The sequence below is a fragment of the Cinclus cinclus genome, chromosome 1 (assembly GCF_963662255.1).
Source record: "Cinclus cinclus chromosome 1, bCinCin1.1, whole genome shotgun sequence".
In the NCBI taxonomy this organism is placed as follows: Eukaryota; Metazoa; Chordata; class Aves; order Passeriformes; family Cinclidae; genus Cinclus; species Cinclus cinclus.
The window spans coordinates 7,281,212-7,299,902 of record NC_085046.1 but is presented as its reverse complement, the minus strand read 5'-3'; the positions used below and the strand labels follow the sequence as shown (position 1 = coordinate 7,299,902).

General features: G+C 41.3%; 1 protein-coding gene across 1 annotated transcript in view; it reads right to left on the bottom strand.

Annotated features, from left to right (window-relative positions):
* Positions 1-2,113: 2,113 nt before the first annotated feature.
* DPP6 (dipeptidyl peptidase like 6) overlaps positions 2,114-18,691 on the bottom strand; it is a 391,697-nt gene continuing 375,119 nt past the window's right edge. Inside the window, exons 17-26 of the mRNA XM_062506397.1 lie at positions 16,012-16,059; positions 12,758-12,856; positions 10,373-10,442; positions 7,903-8,097; positions 6,902-6,956; positions 5,955-6,060; positions 5,054-5,112; positions 3,719-3,791; positions 3,548-3,621; positions 2,114-2,504 (exon numbers count right to left, since the gene is read on the bottom strand). Of these exons, the coding sequence (XP_062362381.1) occupies positions 2,358-2,504; positions 3,548-3,621; positions 3,719-3,791; positions 5,054-5,112; positions 5,955-6,060; positions 6,902-6,956; positions 7,903-8,097; positions 10,373-10,442; positions 12,758-12,856; positions 16,012-16,059 (926 nt within the window). The 3' untranslated portion in view covers positions 2,114-2,357. The remainder of the gene's footprint in view (positions 2,505-3,547; positions 3,622-3,718; positions 3,792-5,053; positions 5,113-5,954; positions 6,061-6,901; positions 6,957-7,902; positions 8,098-10,372; positions 10,443-12,757; positions 12,857-16,011; positions 16,060-18,691) is intronic.

Genomic DNA, 18,691 nt, shown 5'->3' with positions numbered 1-18,691 from the left:
CCCAGTGCTCCATTTTCTTGTTTCCTGATCTGCTGGAAACAAAGATTGGAGTACGTGTCCTCAATCATTTCTTGCTTTTGCTTTGAAATATTAAATTTCTCTTCCTCCAAATCTGGTTTGGTCTGGTGGGTGTCAGCTGATGGGACAACACCCTGGCACTGATGATGTGCAGCAAGTCAGCATGTGCCAGCTTGGCCTCAATTCAACCAGAAACAGCACTTCCAGCAACTTGATGCTTATTTAATAGCAACACAAAATAACAACCAGGGTGGTAAAATAATGTTTTATTCCATGAATGAACAAACACTACCATGCCACATCCTAAAGTTCTTTCTACAAAAGATTGTGGACAGAGCAGATTTTTACATTTCTCAGTTCATTTCAGGCTCTTGAGCCTGTTCAGCGTAGCAAAATCTGGACACGCAGCATTCTCATGGTCTATTTGGCATTTTGCCAGATAAAGCGGATTTACACTGTAGTTCTTGTTCACACAATGTCGATGCACTGTAAATTAAAGGAGATAATCCCAACCAAACTAGGTAATTTCTGTGGTTTATCAATATATTTTTTCATGATGGTCAAAGTACAACCAACATTCAAAGCCTAAAATAAAGGTAAGAAAAAAGACACACTAAAGACTACAATGGAAACATCATCATTGCTGTCAGGATGTGAGTTTACCCACAGTACTATGTAAAAAGTAGGAACTGGCATTGACATTCAAGCTGTTAAAACAAGTAAAGAAATTACATTAATTGTTATATTTCCAAGCTAGTGCTTCTAAGGAGTCCTGATCAGCAAAGAAGTGTTACCGCATGCATGTCGAACACAAGACTAATATTGGATTGGGGATCTGACAAAGAGCTGACTTACATTCCTTTATATACAACAAAATGAAATATACAGTATTAATACTGGCTGTACATTTGGTCAGAATATTTTACAAGGAGCGACACTGTCAAAATTCTCATGACGCACAACGTGGAAGTGGATGGAGGTTGGATTCCTTTCTGAGAGCTGGATGTTTTCACAAGAAGTTTTAAAAGTTGCTTTCCACTCTTAAAATTAGCAGCTAGGCCATTTAAAGCAAAAAATCCTCCTTATTTTTTCCTTTTATGGGTGTCAAAACTAGTGTAAACAGAAGAGATAATTAAATGTGTTTGGAATATGCTAATCACTGACCTGGAATAAAACTAAGCCACAGACAGCATGTGCAATAAATCTCTGCACATTGTCTCTGTTTAAATGGCTTTATAGGATGATCTGTGAGGTGTTTGGTACAATTCCTGCACCACAGCCTCACCTAGCTGTTCCCTAGCAGGTTACCAACCATTTGTTCCAACACTAAAGAAAGAATAATCATGACTGTCGCATATTTTTCTACATCACAATAAAAAAATATTTCAATATAAACTGATTTAGCTTGTTTATGTGCATATTTTTCAAGGCTGCCAAAGAAAACGCTCAATCATGCTGGCAAGAGCCATTTTGGGAACTCAAAAGCAAGGTTTTCTTTGCTTTATTCCAATAGATTTTTTTTTTAATATCTGGGTAGCTCAAGTCCCGTTGCCTCATTAGACCCCTGAAGTCTAAGGTGAGTTGCTTAATTTGTTTCATGTTTTTTCCCCATCCAGAACAAGCTGAGAAGCTAATAAGGTAAGCATGAGACCCAATGAACAACAGAAATAACAGCCATACAGAATTAACAAAATAATTGCATGAAGGTAAAGATTGGTGTAACTATAGTGATATTTCATACAATTGGATTTGTGTATCCTTCAGCAATGACAAACCTCCTGAATATGGAAGAGAGCAGGCAAGTGTATGAATCTGTATCTTTTAAAATAATTGTGCTGTAATCTTCTCCATGTATTAGATTAGATTTTTTTTTTCTGACACAGTGTGATGCTAACTATAGTAACCTTAATGTGGATGATGGATTTCACTGCTACTGCTAGACTGCTTGACTGCAAAGAGACATTAAATCTTCCAGTCCTCAAAGTGGTTTCTTGGCGTGCTCCTTCAAGTTCAACATCTTACCATTTTCACTCTAGAAGTCATTTTGTGGCAAACAAACAAACAAACAAACAAAAAAAAACAAAGAAAAATAAGATGTTGGTTGTGATGGGTTTATTTCAGACAGCAGTTTCTGCTGAGTTCACCATGCTTAATGTTCTTCCATTTAGGAAGGAGTTGCTGTCAAGTAAAGCAGAGGAGCTGCTTTCAGTTTTTGTTGTTTGTTTTGTTTTTTTTCTTTTTTTTTAAATACATGCTAGCAACATCTCTTTCTTCAGGAAAATGATCCAATTGCATATTGTCAGAGAGATCTGCCTTGTGCTTAGCACGGACAAGTAGTGTTAATCATCCTCCTCCTCCTCTTTCAGTGGGGCTAGTGGGAGTTTGTCTGGAACCTGGAAACACTCCACAAAGAAGTTGACAATGGACTGGTACAAGTGCTGCTCAAATGCTGCATTGCTGAAGTAATGGCTTTGATCAGGGTAGATCTGCAAAAAAAAAAAAAAAACAAACAGGTAAATACACACCTTTCAGAGCTTAAAGTCTCAGGACTGAACACCCACACCTGCAGCTTGAGCTGCAAACCCACTGCATCTCCTCAGCATCACAGGGCTTCCCGTGGATGCTCCTGAGGTCCAGGGTAATTTGGGCACCACAGGGCTCTGAGTGCAGACTTGCACTTCCTTCACAAGGAACTTTCTTGGGGCAGAGGATTTTCCATTTAATTCCATTATGAACAGGTTCAGTCTAAGAAGAGCCAGCCCACACTTTCCTTGTGGAAACCAAAAAAAAAGCACAGTTTTGGAGAGAAATGGCATCAGGTTATACTGAATAAAATGAGGGTTTTAAAGAAAAAATGTCATTAAGTAAAAAAAAAAAAAAATATTGCTGGAGAAGTAATTAAATTGAAAAACAAACAAACAAAAAAAAACAAAAAAAACAAACAAACTGTGAAGCCAGAAATGAAATAGTTTAACCCCAACTTTTCATTTAAATGGAGCAGGTAACTTGAAGAATTGCTAGAGGATCATAATGGGTTGTCTAGACAGGGATGATAGGGTGGGTTCATTTTGAAAGATTTAATGGCTTAGATATGGACCATTCAGCAAAACAGAGAGACAATTTGGTGGAAAGTGGAACTGTGCCATTCACAGTGGGATGTCAGATTGAAGTGACACATATCTTCATAACTTTTCTGGATGATTTAATTTAGAACCTGTTTCCCCGAAATTCATCCTGAATTTGTTCTGTTGCTCCCAAAGAAAGTCAACAGGCATAAATTCCTTAGAGATATGTCTCGCACAACCTAATTTACTGCAATTCAATTATTGTTCTACAAATGTCCAGACCAAAACACTGATGTCACATAAGCATGGGACTAATAGAAACATGTTATATGCTGGTGCCACTTCTACTGCCAGACTGAGTTTGCAAGTGGTTTTTGCAAACCTTGCTTCATAACAGCAGTTTGAGTTCAAATAGGGAAATAACTGTTTAAACAGGGAAAAAAAAAAAGAAACATATACTGTACCTGCAAGCTGTAATTAGCCTTTGCTCTAATTAGGTGTGTGATAAGGTCCGTAGTATGCTGAAAATGGATTTTTTCTGTAAAAACAGATTGCAATCATTAAAGAGACAAATTTAATTAGAAAAAATCAAAGCTATCACAAACATAATGAGCTCAGATGATGGGCTAACTTACCATCAGCAGTAGCATGAATGATCAAAAATGTCTGTTCCTTTAGTAATGAGACTCTGTGTGATAATTTGCTGATCTGTGAAGGTAAAGGTTGCAATAAGATTAAAAAACTTGCTAGAAATTAGCAATTTATATTGAGGCAATAGAAGTGCTTATTTCCATTTAATACTTTATCACCAGGATAACAAGCAGTCACCAGCACCAGCATATTCTCCTGGCTACTTATATAAATCTAGAGGTAAAACAGACCCCTACCCTGTGCTGGCAGGGCAGTGCCAGCAGCAGGAACATGTCAGAGACCCTCCTGTGTTCTGGTAATGTTCAGTAAAAGCCTGAACTGTAGAATACATGGAAAATATCAAAGTGAATAAAAAACACCGATGAAAAGTGTGCCCAGCTGCCTATGCCTAAGAACACTTCATGGATCTGGAGGGACTTTGGTGTGGTTTGAAAGCCAACCTCAATGAGTTTTGACATCTTGGGGGATGTTCTGATACGAAATTCAAGTGTCCATGGCTGGGAACACCTTTGCTCCATCTGTCTCTTAGGTGCACATTATAAATACAAACAATTTCTTAAAGAACAAAAAGCTTTTGCACTAATGTAGAGATTATGAGTGCAAAACTTGAGAGATAATGAACTCAGAGTTTAGGTAACCAGGATAAACTTTCCCTTGTGAGGGCACAGGATGGTACCTACTTTCTCTGTGAGACCAGTGCCCGATCTTTGCTGCCTTCATGCTTTCTGGCTGTAGACAAGGCTTAGAAGCTGAACTAGATTTTCTTTACAACAATTTTTTTTGTGTGTGACTATTTATCAGCTTTTGCCTCCAAAAAATTTCAGCACAGGATCCGACTGATCCCATCATATGTATTAAACAATGTCTGCCTTAACTGGTGCTGTGTTTCCTTTTCCATGTCCTGCTCAGTTCTGGCTCAGAGTTCTGCTTATCTGAAATATCACAAAGTCTGAGAAAGTCAAGTCGAGTTTCACTTGCGTTTGTTTATCTCAGAGAGAATCAAAGTGGCAAGACCATGGGCAAGAGCTTTCAAGGAGTTCATGACACCGTGTCCTCTTGGGCACATCTGTCACTCAGCTCTTTCAGTCTCTGAAACTGAATTTACCCAATTTAGAGAGGCAGACACAAGGTCCAATCAATAAAAACTTTATCCATGATTACTATTAAGACAAGAAAAGCAGTAAGCAGGCTGAAGGACACCTCCAGAGCTTCACTAGTGAGTCCCTCTTTCATAACCTTGCTTCCTCTCCAAAGTAGAACACACGGAGGGAGGGTTTTGTTCACATTTTATCCGGGAAATGCAGGGTCCATGCAGTTACCTCATATGCTCTGTTATCAACCCCGTGCAAGCCCAAGTATCTTTCAGAAAAGGCTGAAGCTTGAAGAAAAAAATGAAAATATTACTTTCAGTCATTAATACACTGGTGCTTCTGAGTCAAGTATTGCAAATGCTAAAAAACCACCTTATTTTCTAACATGGTCTTAATTACAGGGAATGCATTTCTAAAGTTTTTTGAAAATGCACTAAGGATATGTGGGATACCACAGTCTGTCATCATCACCATGTACTTCTGGTCTCTAAATAAGTCACAGAAAAACCTTTTTTTTTTTTTTTTCTTTTTTAATACAACTGAGATAGAAGAGCTCTATCATGCTGTGTCCCTTTCTCCTTTCACCTGCGGCCTTCTCCATCAGCAACGAGTTCCCTCAGGTCTCAGGGATAGCTGTGCAGCTCCTGAAGTCTGGCTGAACACCACTGACTTCCCTGGCAGTCCCCTGATTTTCACTGGCACTAAGTGCAAAGGGAACTGCTGTCCCTGAGGGAAAGGACCAGCATGTGCAGGGCAGTGCAGTGCCAGAGGCAGGATGGGCCAGGCAGACTGGACCACAGCTTGCATGGATGGGTGCTTCAGGCAGGAAGGAAGCACGTTCAGGGCAGTGGGGGTGGTTGGTAGCAAAGGTTGGAGAGGTTTGAAGACAATTCCCCTGCAATTAAAAGGAGTAATAAAATGATTTGATTACTCTGACTACCATGGCTGGTCCCACTGGTGCCAGCTAAGTTGCTTTAGTGGGGAAAAAGGGCTTATGGCTAGACTTAAAAAGACACAGACTACAAACCAGGCAAGATCTTGGGAAAGAAAGATGGCAAGTGGGAAAGGATAGGGAGGAAACATCATTTGTGGTCAGCAGGAGGGTCTGTGGGCTGGGAATGGGGTTTACCATATAGTCTGAAGTCTGTCACTGGGGAAAGAGCAGCTCCACAGGTGAACACCTGGTTGTCTTCACCAGCTGGAAGCATGTAAGTGCTCAGGTAACCACCATAGTCCTGGAACAGAAAGGGAACAGGGGTGTCAGTGCTCCTGCTGCTTTTGGGTGCAGAAACAGGGCAGCTGAGACCTTGCAGCAAATGCTTGGCCATTGCAGGGCATTTGACACCTTGCCCTGGGAAAACACGAAACAAGGGACATCTCCCTGGTCACTTGGCTGGCACCCTCCTGAAGGCAGGACAGTTGTATGGACTTTTCAGCTCCCTGTATATCTATAGCTCTAACCAGAGATGCTACCTCTCCAAAATGTTTACCCCAGACTTTCTCTACTTGAAATGAGCATCACAATTTCTGCAGTGTCTGCTGTTAACAATTCCCTGCAGAGATGCTGCTGTACGTGCAGATCTCTTCACACCCACTCCAAGCCTTTGTCTCCCACAGCAAACAATTTCTACTTGCAGTCCCACTCTCATCTCAAACTCTGTGTACTTTGCAGTGGTTGTTTCCCAGCTAGCCACACACGGCAAATCAGCCTCAGAAACCCACAGGGGTGTTGTCCACATGAATTAGATGTATCCATGTTCCCATAGGCTTTAGGAGACAATGTGAAAATGAAATGAAAGTTTGCAATGGGAGAAAATAATGAAAAATCTGATGATATTTTCTGAGCAACAGTCACTTTTTGCACTTGGAAGTTAATTTAAAAAAAGTCATTTTTTAATACATTGGTGAAATGAAAGCTTACACCTTTAACATCACTGAGCAAAGTACAGTCTATCCCAAAAATAAATAATGATAAAGAAGCCATCACTGACATATTCAATAAATCAGGATTTAGCACAGCTGCTTAGCCTTATCAGCCGGCTGGGACAGCACAGAGGAGCAACGGCAAAGCATTACCTTCCCAAACACACCAACTCTTGTTTTATCAATGAAATGCTCCTGCAGCATTGTCCTAGAACATGAGAGAGGAAAAGCATGAGTTAAAAATATTTTTCCCTTCAATAGCAAAACCAGTGTGATTTTCATCAGCTTCAAATTAAACTTGAGTTGAAACGGACCTTAAAGATCACCCAGTTCTAACCTCTCTGTCATGGGCAGTGACACTTTCCACTGTCCCAGGCTGCTCTAACACCCATCCAACCTGGCCCTGGACACTGCCAGGGATGGGGCATCCACAGCTTCTCTGAGCAACCTGTTTCAGTTCTCACACCTTCACAGTTAAGAATTTCTTCCCAATATCTAATCTAAACTTGCCCTTTTTGAGTTTAGAGCCCTTTCTCCTTGACACAGACAATCTAAATCACACTGGTCCAAGCTGCTTTCACATGGATCTGTCCGATTTAATCTTGCAACCTCATATGCTGGATTTGACCAAGCAATGGCAACAAATAACCTGCACTACCTCTGGAAGCCATAAAAAGCTATTGCACAGCTATTGCAGTACGCTGATAGTGGTTTTAACGTGATTATGTGCAGAATAAATCTAACAATATGACAGGACTGGACATTTAGGGTTTTGCCCTGGTTATTCTGTTTAAAAAGTTTAAGGATTTAAAGATGGATTTTTTTCCAACTACCAGGCAAGCAAAAGATTAATGTAGGAACAGATATTTAAACTTGCTTGTTTGTAGCTGTATGACTGTACAGAGCTAAAAATAAATAGGCTTTGAACATGTGATATAGATAAGCATGCTCTAATTTAGCTCTGTTTAAGGCTTGTTTTTCTCCCTCTGCTCTGGTTGACATGAGCTCCCTCTCACATGCAGTTGCAATTGTACAGCTCCATTGTCCCTCCCCTCTCCTTGCTCTACCCTACACACCATTAAATCAACCTAGACTAATGAGTCTTGGGTTAATCATCGTAATGAATTAATTCCTTCAATAACAGTGCCATTCACCGGACAGCTTCCAGCTGATCCTTCTCTTCCAAAAGGCCCAGCCTCCTCTTGACCTCGTGCAGTAACTTGGCACCCTGGAAGCCGCTGCCGCGGCCGTCGAACTTGAGCACGATGGCGTTGTGGGAGCTGACCATGACGCTCTCCCACGTCACCTCGAACCTCTCCGTGACGATCTGGCTGCCAGGTGTTCCATCTCTGCAACAGAAACACCAAACCAAATCCAGGGCTGGGGGATTGCCGTGGGATGGGTATCACATTTTATCTTCTTTCTGCCAGGGTCGGGATTAAACGTGCGAGATGGTGTTTCTAGTTTGGACTCAGATGTTTTTAAATTCTTATCTGTATTACAGTGAATTCTACAGCACTTCAAGCTAACAAGCTAAAAAATGGCTTCTATCTCTCTCTCTACAAGGCCTTTTAAGGAAAAACTGTCCAATTAAGAAGAGACACCTAAATTATTTTTACTTTTATATAGCCAACCACCAGTGGCCCCCAACGTGGAATTTTCTATCCAATTACAAAATACCACGTAGATCCATGAAGAAGGTGAAAAAGAAGGAAACTTCCTCCTTAAACCCCCCATCTTGTTTTATCTGTATTACTATATTCTAAAACCTTAAATTCTAAATTTACCACCATGTGATATTACACATTTTTATTCAAACTACACACCCATAATCCAAGTTCTATCATTCAGTTTTGGAAGCCTTCTCCATGACCTCAAGTCAAATGTAGTGTTCTCTTGGGGATCTCTGCCTGTCAGCACAGAAAGCCTAAAATTCTCAGTAGCCAGGGTTCCAACAGACAGGGACCCACAGCCTCATCGTGCAGGGTAAGGGAAGACAGACTTCTAGAAGGGGACACTAGTCCCTGCAAGGATGGCATGCAGGAGGATGATTGTGTGGGATGGCTTTTGGGGCTGGGTGGAAGCTGCAGGTTTGTTTCTGCCTCTCTCTGTGTACAGAAACCTCTAAGGTGAGGTTTGGACCCCAGCAGCAAGCACATCTCTAACTGGTGAAGATTCCTCCTGTGAGTAACCAGGGTGGTGACAGAGGCATCAGTCGAGTTTTCCCTTTTTCATGCCTGCTCTAATTTACATCTATTTTCTACATTCCCCATTCTACTGAAATGGTTCTGTCATCACTACTTCACACAAGTACAGAGGGAAAGGACTTTTCTGAAGGTACAAAAAACACCTTAATAATGCCCAGTTTGGCCTAAAATTGGTGAGTAGGGGAAAGAAGTGGGCAAGACCTCCTCTTCATCCTTCTGCTTAGGGTTTGATCTTGTACCCGGGAACTGTCTTGAGAAATGCAGACTCTATTTCAGCCAGGCAGCTCAGAAAAAAAACAAGGCATGGTGCTGCTAACTTTAAGCAATAATTTAGGGCTGGGATTACTGTAAAGCTACTGGCATTTTTATTCTCTTTTTTGTTGTTTTGGGGGTTCTCAGAGACATCAGGCATTTCACTGCAGGACTTTAATGCACATGTGACTCCAGTAATTTGCATTTATCCAGGCCAGACCCTGGCCCAGCCAGCTCCAGAGGCAGCCTAATCAAGTGCTGTGTGCTTGATGAGAACCAATCTTCCTCGAGAACTTGGACAGTGAAACACATTTTCTCCATAGTAATTCTGTAATGTAAGCTGCAGTGGCTCTGCCCTTCAAGGAGAGTTGTGCAGGGTGGCACAGGCATTCACCAGGCACTCATCCCTGCTGCACGAGGCTTTTCTCTCATGGAGTGTTGCCTGGCAGGCAGCAAGAGATGCACCAGGAATGTACCAGGGCTAAGCAGGTTCGTCCAAGGTCAGTGAATTCCCTCCCGCAGTTTCTTTCCAAACTACCAAAAAACTCCCTCAGTAATCTGTATTATTATTACTAAATGTTGCATAACGAAATAGCCATCTGCCCTGACTGCCAGGAGGAAAACCTACCATCTAATAGAAATGCTAACTTCATGGCGACATTCAAAGGTTTACTCTCTCTTTACTGTCACTTCAGAGAACACCAGCACTTACAAGGGAATGATTTCTGCATGAGGGCACCTAAAATTTAAGCTCTGGTAAGGCTGACTGAATTCCACTCTAAAATTACCTGTTGATCACAAGGTTGGTGCTCTAAGCACTGGGTCAGAAAGTCAAAATAGATCTTGTATTCCTCCTCCTCCTCCTCCTGTTTCTGCCCCACAAATGATTGAAGTGTACATGAAATACCTTCACACAATCCACAATTTACTCTGCAGGATTTCAACAGGGTGCCCTCCTGGGAGCTGAAAACCTTGGCTCAAACATGGGGAAAGAAGGGATGCACATCTGGCCTCTCCCAGCTGTGAAGTGAGACAGGGTAGGGGCCAATATGCTGGACTCTGGAATTCCATATACAAAACATATCTTAAAAGTTCCTGACCATGGCCAAGGTTTCCAAGCTGCCCTGAAAATGTGAACAGAAAGAAAGGACAAGCGAGAACTTACACAACCAAAAGCAAGGGGTAGTGTGCTGTGTCCGCAAAGGTTGCTGGCTTTAAGATCTGCATTGGCAATCCTAAGCAAAAAAAAAAAAAGAACAAATAACAACATGTCTTCTGTGTGGGAATGCTGACATGATTCCCATAGATTCTTCTGGTGTTTTGGCCACAGATGAGTAGGAGCAAAATGGCATTTCTTCAGAGGCTGTGGTAAATATCACCTAAGAAACACAGATGTTGCCAAAGAAAAGGCCCATATTGTGATAGCTGAGGTGACAAGAAAGGTAAATGGGGATTACAGTGCGAGCTGCTCAGTCATGCATCACTTTTACAGCATTCAATTAACATCTGTCAATAGCTATAATTTTTCTTTTTTGGCAGCTAGATGAGTGATGCAGACAGAAATCAATATTTCAGGGCAGCAGAGAAGGAGGAAAATTGGCAATGAAAATGGTAATTTAAAACCCAATTAAGTATTGTGTCTGGGGGAGAGAAATAGAAATATTTTGCTATAATGACATGAAGACAAAGGAGAAACAAGTATTTTAATCCTAATTTTAATTTTAAAGGGTTAAATTTTGTTGTAAACAGAAGGCAAAGGTACTGAAGCCCAAGTTGTTATACTGGTACAAAAACAATGTGAAGAAAGGATGTGATCACTAAAGCTTCTTTTAACTGAATGTCATTTCTGTGGCTTTGTATGGGTATCCAAAACTGCCTCCATACAAACATTCTCTGCATAAACGACAGTGCGTTTATTTTTGAAATGTTAACTACAATCTAGATTAGCAAAGGCTCAGCAATTAAATCAGTATTAGGAGCATTTTCAGTAGATTAATACACAGATTAGCAGCACGGTTTAAGTGGTTTGCTTTGCAATCGTTTCCTGACACTCTGCCTAATTAGTTATTCCATCTGAATGCTAATAGCTGCAAATTGGACCAATGGCCCAGGGACAGCCAAAAAGGCCATTGCTTGACTTTAAATATTATTAAGTGCTATGTGCAGCGTTCCTCAGACTGTTCAGCCCAAAGCTTTGGAAACACAGGGATGGCACAGCAGAATGGCCATGTGGCTGTAGCCAGTTTGTATTTACTACACACAAGTGTATTTTGGTTAAATGAGCAGAATTGCAATGAAGCCTTCATTTAAAAAATTTAGTATCAAGCTGAGATATCCCTAATAAACTGCCAGTCTCACATGAGCTGGCTTATGGAAGGAAATATGGGCTCTTTACCCATCCTTCCCTGTCCATAAAACCTGGAAGTGCACGTCTGTTCCAGTTATTTTATGCACTGGTTTATGTTCCTTATGCCCATGTGGCAAACAGAACATTTTAGGGCCTTTGTTATCCTTTTCAAATGGCAACCATGTGAAGCTTTTGCTTCACATTTTATAACATCTGGAAATGGATGAAATCAGTAACCTAGCCCAGCACAGCTCACTGCTTTCACTTCACTGCCTATGGCCTGAGAAATGCACTCCTTCCTGGCATGAGAAACACTATGGGGCACACTTTGAACCCACAGTCTTTGGGTTTTTTTCCTAGAGGTGCCACCACACATGTAGGCTGGATTTTGTGCATTTCTGAGTATGCGGATTTTCCCCACATATAGGGAAGGTGTCTGCTTACAGCCAGAGGAGAAGGTTTTTTATGTTGTTTCAGGTACAGCTACAGAGACAGGATTGCACTTTGGCTGTTTGCCACCAGGCTCTTCTCTCTCTCTTTTCTTGTCCCTCTCTTTCTCTCTCTCTTATATATACATATGTATGAATGGTTGCACAAGTGATAAAAATAACACACCAGCTGCAGGTGCAAACTTCTCCAAGCCTCTGCTTTCTTTACTCCTTTGTCTTTTTTTCATAAAGGTTTGTTTTGTTTTGTTTTGTTTTAAACCCTCCCAAATCTTATGACTTTTTCTAAGAATCTTGAGTGACTCCAACAGGCAGTCATGGGAAAGTCATCTTCATTCACTGCAGCTCAGATTGGGCACTGAGAGGCAGCCACAGCTGTAGCCAGCAAGCACACACATTATCCCACTCCAAACCCATTTCAGATGACACACACACCCAGGGCAAATGCTTCCAACAATGGGGCAACCCTACTGTGTCAACTCCTAGAGTGGCTTTTTCTTCACAAAGAAAGTTTTAAGAGGAAAAAACAAATCTCCAACCCTATCATTTTGTCTTCCTTTAGCTGAATTCTCATCAAATTCTGCCTCTGTAATAACCTCCTTATGTAGCACATTCCAGGAGAGTGCTTTGTAAACTGTGTGAGTTTATTGAGATTCAAAGTAATTTTTCCTCCTGCCAGTCTACCCAGGATGGCTGTACCATTTCACAGCTATAGGAGCGAAAGAGAAAAATAAGTGAGAAGAAAGGTGCTACTTACTGTAATCATCTATCTTGATTTCCATGTATTCTACCTTAGGCATTTGCCTGTCATTTACAGCCAGCTGCACATTTTCATTTACCTCCAGCTCAAAAATTTCTGAAAGAAGAAGGACAAGACCACAAAAACTTTTGACACAGTTTATGAAAATGCATTTTATGGTCACCTTGATATATATAAAACAAGTTTCCTTACAAACAGATTTCCTTCTAGTGCTCACACATGTCTAATTCAGTTAAATCTTTGAAACCTCTTCCAAGCTCTGCATAGGCAAAAAGCTATATTCCTGAAATCAGTGGCATTCAGCTGATTTGCAGGAGGTGGGAGGGGGACCTGCTGTGTTGGGACACTTCCATGGGCCAGACATCCACCCACCATGCAAAGATAGATCTCACATGAAGACATCCTCAAGTCTGTGTCCAAGTTACACATCATAACTAGGAAGGGGAGGAGACTATGGAGGGCTTCAGCCGAAGTTGCACTGCCGTGCAAGATAAAATCCATGGGAAGGCAGGCCATGGGGAGAGGAGAGTGGACAAAGCTCATACAAACCTTCAACGTCAGGTTTTGGAGCAGTCTTGACCTTTGGAGTGTTTCAAAAATTTTTCATTTTGCTTGTGTGTCTTACCCAAGGACTCTCTGGGTCAGAAACAGAGGATTCTTCTCCTTCCTGTGATTTAACTTTTATCCCCTCATCCTGGCCATGAGCTCTACCTGCTGAGCTGCTTCTAGAAAAAGCAGCCACCTCCAGCACCAGAAAGAATAAGTCCTTCCCAGCTGGTAGGGAAAGGGCCCCTCTTTAGGAGACACTTCAGGTTGTGTGTCTTACATGGTGGGAAATGTCTCCATGTGTGGGCAAAGATCCTGAGCCCCATGGAGGGGTATTCAAGGGCTGGGGTGAGTGAATCCTGGTTTGTTGCAGTGCTCATTCCCCTGGCATCAGTCTGGGTGTGAGCCAGGGGCATCCAGGGCATTTTCTCTAGCACGTGAACCCAAGGAGGGGGTGAGATTTCACACCACACTGTGTGTGTCACCTGTAACTTCCCTTTGAGACACACTGATAAATAGATATGTAACCCCAGCTCCTCAACACTTCTGATACCTGATTATCCTGCTCTCGCTGCCCATCTCTGCTGGGCTGGCAGACAAAAACTTGCCCTTCCCAGTTAATATGTTTCAGAGATCTTTCAGCAGTAGTATTGATTCAGTGACTATTCACCCTGCTTCTGCAAAGCCTGGCTCTTTATCAAAGCCACAACCCCCACAAAAGTGGAAATGCAACAGCCTATTACGTTTAGTTAAATATTAAGATTCTCATTTAATTATGGCACACACAAGTAGCTTTATCAGCAGAAAGGCGCTTGCCACGTAGGGGAATTTAGTCAAGCCTTTTTATTTGTTCATATAATTGCATTCACAGAAAGCCATAAAGACTGGGAAGGAAATAAAAAAAGATTGGCATATCTCCTATAGGACTTTCCTTTTCTCTTTAGGACCACAGGGAGCTTGAGTCTGTAGAGTACAAATGGTCACTGCTTAATTAAATGTAATATTCAGTGCAACTCGCTATTATCAGATTATTGCAGAATACAGAGGCAAACTCCCTTTTATAGAGTAATGGGCTCATATTAAATAAGTAAATTCAGTAAAATGCAACTGTCAGCTGCCTATTATTCAAAAGTAAAAGAATGAATGGGGAAAAAAGAAAAGGACTGGGGAAATGGTAATCGTATGCAGAAGATCATGAATTTCAGTAGAGGATGTGTTCTGTACATGAGAAGATTGAGTTCTCTGTGTAATAGATGCTACCCATATGCATCTGTCAAAGTAAAAATAGTCCTAGTGTATTTTGTTTTAGTTTTTAAACCCCTTCATTTACTGTTTTTGTTTTATATTGTCTGCCATTTTATTCACATAAAAGTATTTTATAAAACTGTGCAGGAGGGTGTAACACCACTCATGAGAGCACTATCCCGTGCTCGTATAGCCAGTCAGGCACCTCCATGTCTGTGGTAAAATTAAGGTGTTTTATTTGAAGTGGAGGAGAGAAAAAAGTGACTTTGGATCTGCAGGTCAGGGTGAAGAAACTCTCCTGGCTGAAGGGCCTTGTGGGTGTCAGCTGGGCTGCTCTGGGTTATCCTTGGGGAGAGCACTGCAAACCTCAGGCTCTGCTGGGAAGAAGAAGGAAAGAGCCTTTCCTGTGTCCTGTGACATTCACTACCTCCAGTGGGAAATGAAGCAGGTCAGCATTTCGCAGTAAATCTTTATTATGAGTGCCATTCTTTTTTTTTTCTTTTTTTTTTTTTTTTTGGTTTTTTTTATTTCTTGTTTGGTTTTTTTTTTGTTTTTTTTTTTACAAGAGTAGTGAGTTGATGAAAATCCAGATAAGTAAAACTGATACTTGATAAACTGGTATTGAATGTGTATAAAGCCAATAGAAATAGAATAAAGGTGTTGCTTAATACTTGGGTCATGTCAGTGCCTGAAGTCCCTAATTTCAGCTAAGGCTGGGCTAAATTCTTTGTTAAAATGAAAGGTGATGTTTTTCCATTAAAGTGATGGGAGCAGATAAATCTTGGTTTCATGTGAGACTCAGTGCCACACTCTGCCAGAGTGGAACACCAGAAACTCCAAGGCTTTTTGGACTCTACATTGCCAGTCTGGTAATGGCTATAGAAAGAACCAAATATTTAGAGGGAAGAAACCTGTTTTTTGGAATAATTCCAGCTTTCTACTAATGTAGAAGCAAATCATTAGCATGACAAAGCTTTACCAAACAATAAGTGCTACAATCTCCATGGACAGATCAGGGAACCAGGCAGAGGCACCACTTGTGGGGCTCACTCCTCTGCATTATCTCTGATAATTCATATCAGAGTGATTTTATTAAAACCACAGATTAGGCTGAATATTTCTGGTATTTATCTTATCTTATTATCTCTTTTCTTACATATGGGATGCAAAGCAAAATCTGTGAAAGACTAACAAAAAGAGAGATTTGAACTATGCACTTTTTTGGGGGGGGAAAGAGGATAACAAACATCATGCCCCAACCAGTGTTGTTTTCACCCCAAACAGCAGCTGTTGTGATGGCAGTACAACAGCTCTGCAAGTCCCTCTGCCTTGCAGAAAACTTGCATTTAGGCAGAGTCTGGGGTCCCCAGGAGTGTAAGTTTAGCAAAGAGCAGCTACATCTCACTGTCCTGCCTGGCTGCTTTTCTCTGAAGAGTTGCAAAGCTCAAGGCCGTTCTTACTCTGTGCATCTGTTGTGTTGTGAACAGTCACCATCGGGACACGGGGACCTTGAAAAGGAGAAGAAAAGAACTTGGTTAAATTTCTGTCAAAACACACACAGACACACGTGAACCTGGGCTTGAATTCCATGGAGCTGAAGGCTCTTGAGACTTGCTTTTCATGCAAGAGTAATCTAAAAAGCAAATCACCCTGGTGTTAGAAAGAGTTTATGACTAAATGACAGTACTGTAGACTCAAAGATGTGTGAGGTTTCAAAGCTCTTTCCCCACAGACCACTAAATGCATCTTTCCCTAATTTGTAAACATTATAATTAGCACAAACACAATTAAATCACTTGCCTTTAAAATTATTCTGATGACACCCAAACATCACAGCACAAAGCATTTACATTTTGTGTGCTATGGATAAATATTGCTGTTGTGCAGATTATTTTTTCTTAATGAATTAAACACCAGCTTGGCTCTCACACTAAAAAAGGCCATATATTCTGTCTTAAAATGCAGCATTTGGGTATTGAAATCTTTCAGTGTTATGCAAAGAGGATTATCGTTACTATGCAGTGTACATGAGTGAACCACACAATTCACTGCCACAGGATGCTGCAGCACTCAGGATGCCACAGTTTTTTACCACAAGATGCTGTAGGGTGCTTTAGTCCTTAGCACAGTGATCTGGGTTCATCTTCTTGTTCAGAAAGCCATCAGGTGGCTGATAGAAAAATGGGATGGTACCTGAGATCAGGTTCATATTATGGTTGTCAGCTTCCTTCTCCCTATTGTCATCTGGTGCCTGCTGTTGGAGACAGGACACTGGGCCAAGCTGGGCTGTCCCAGGACAGCCACTCACATGTTGCACCCAAACCTGTTTGTAGGGTTTTCCATGAGCCTGATGGTATTGCTCAGGAAGGTGGAAGTAGCCCTGCAGTGATGAAATGGTGAATTCTTCACCTCACAGACAATGGATATCTGACTTTCCTTCCTGTTCCCCATAATGTAACATGGTACAACAGCAGCAAGTGTGAGCAGCTGGGGGAATCTGTGTGGCCAGCAAAGTTCCCAACAGCAGGACCAAGTGCTCCCAAACCATGTGTGTGGGAAGATCCCAAAATCAGAGACTGAAGGAATCATCTAGGTTGGAAAACACCTCTAAGATCACTGAGTCCAACCATTAACTCAGCACTGCCAAGCCCACCACTAAACCACGTCCCTCAGTGCCACATTTACTTGTCTTTTAAATACCTCCAGGGGTGATGCCTCCATCACTTCCCCGGACAACCTGTTCCAATGCTTGGGAAACCTTTTGGAGAAGAATTTTTTCCTAATTTAATACCCAATCTAAACCTCCCTGCTGAAACTTGAGGCCATTTCCTCTTGCCCTATCGCTTATTCCTTGGGAGAAGAGATCAACCCCACCTGGCTGCACTCTGTTTTCAGGAGGTTGTGGAGAGAGGTAAGATCTTCCCGACTTTCTTCTCCTGGCTAAACACCCCCAGCTCCCTCAGCTGATGCTCACAGGACTTGTGCTCCAGAGCTTTTCCCAAATTTGCTGCCCTTCCCTGGACAGGTTCCAGCACCTCAATGTCCTTCTTGTTGTGAGGGACCCAAAACTGAACGCTGAATATCAAAAAACCCAATGTTCTTTCAGCTTCAAAAATAAGACAGCTTTAAGAGACTGATACTCACTGAGATTTCAACCCTTCTAAGTTGCCTTCTTACAACCTACAAGCAAATCCTGTGGGATCATCACTTGTGCAATGGCAATTTGTATAGGCCTGGCTGAGAAAATTCCCCTGAAATGCTGTAACTGGGAGTGTGCACACAAATGGCAACAAAGGCAGGATCCTGTGAGCCACTCATACTGGTTTGATACATGAAATAAGTTATTGAGGGCAAGAAAAGCTTTAAGGTGCTATAACTGAGTCAGTGGTTTTCCCTGTGCTGCCAAGAACCCACATGCCATTGCAGGCAGTCAGGAGTGTTTCATCCAGATTTTACCTATACAGAGAAAAGGCAGAAAAAGATTTTATTTATAATTAAGACGACTGATAAGGCAGCCTGAAGTTATTTCCTTGTAACTGAGAATCTTCTCCCTTGACAATCCATTTCTTTTGCTAGCACCATTTTTTTTTCGAATGCAGGAAGGTGGATTATAATGAACTAAGGAAAACTGGTATACTCACCAGAATTTAGCTGAATTTTCCTTTCTCCTATTGATATACATTGATATGCTGACCATATTTATTCATAAATCTGACCTGCTTTTTTACAGCAGTCCCAGAAACCAGACTGCTGGAAAAGCAACAATCCTAATAAACATGGCCATGATAAAATCATCGCTGAAAATAAAAGGAATCCTCCCAAATGACTTCAGTTGGAGCTAGAGTAGTTCTTTAATTAACACAGAAATGTCAACAAAAAGAAAGGGATAAAGAGAGAAATACAATGCGTATAATCTTTATTTTCTAATTTTATTTTTCCTTTTTTTTTGTTGGCATTGAAAAAGATGTGAGAAACTAATAAAGAAAGAAATTATAGTGTGAAATTTAGAAAATAAAATGTATTATATATTGGGCTAGCCTCTCACTCCTAACTACTGCAATTGCTACTATGTCATCTTCCCAAATCAATGTTTTTAAGCAAAGTCCTATATAAAGATATTCAGTGTGAGGTAATATGAAA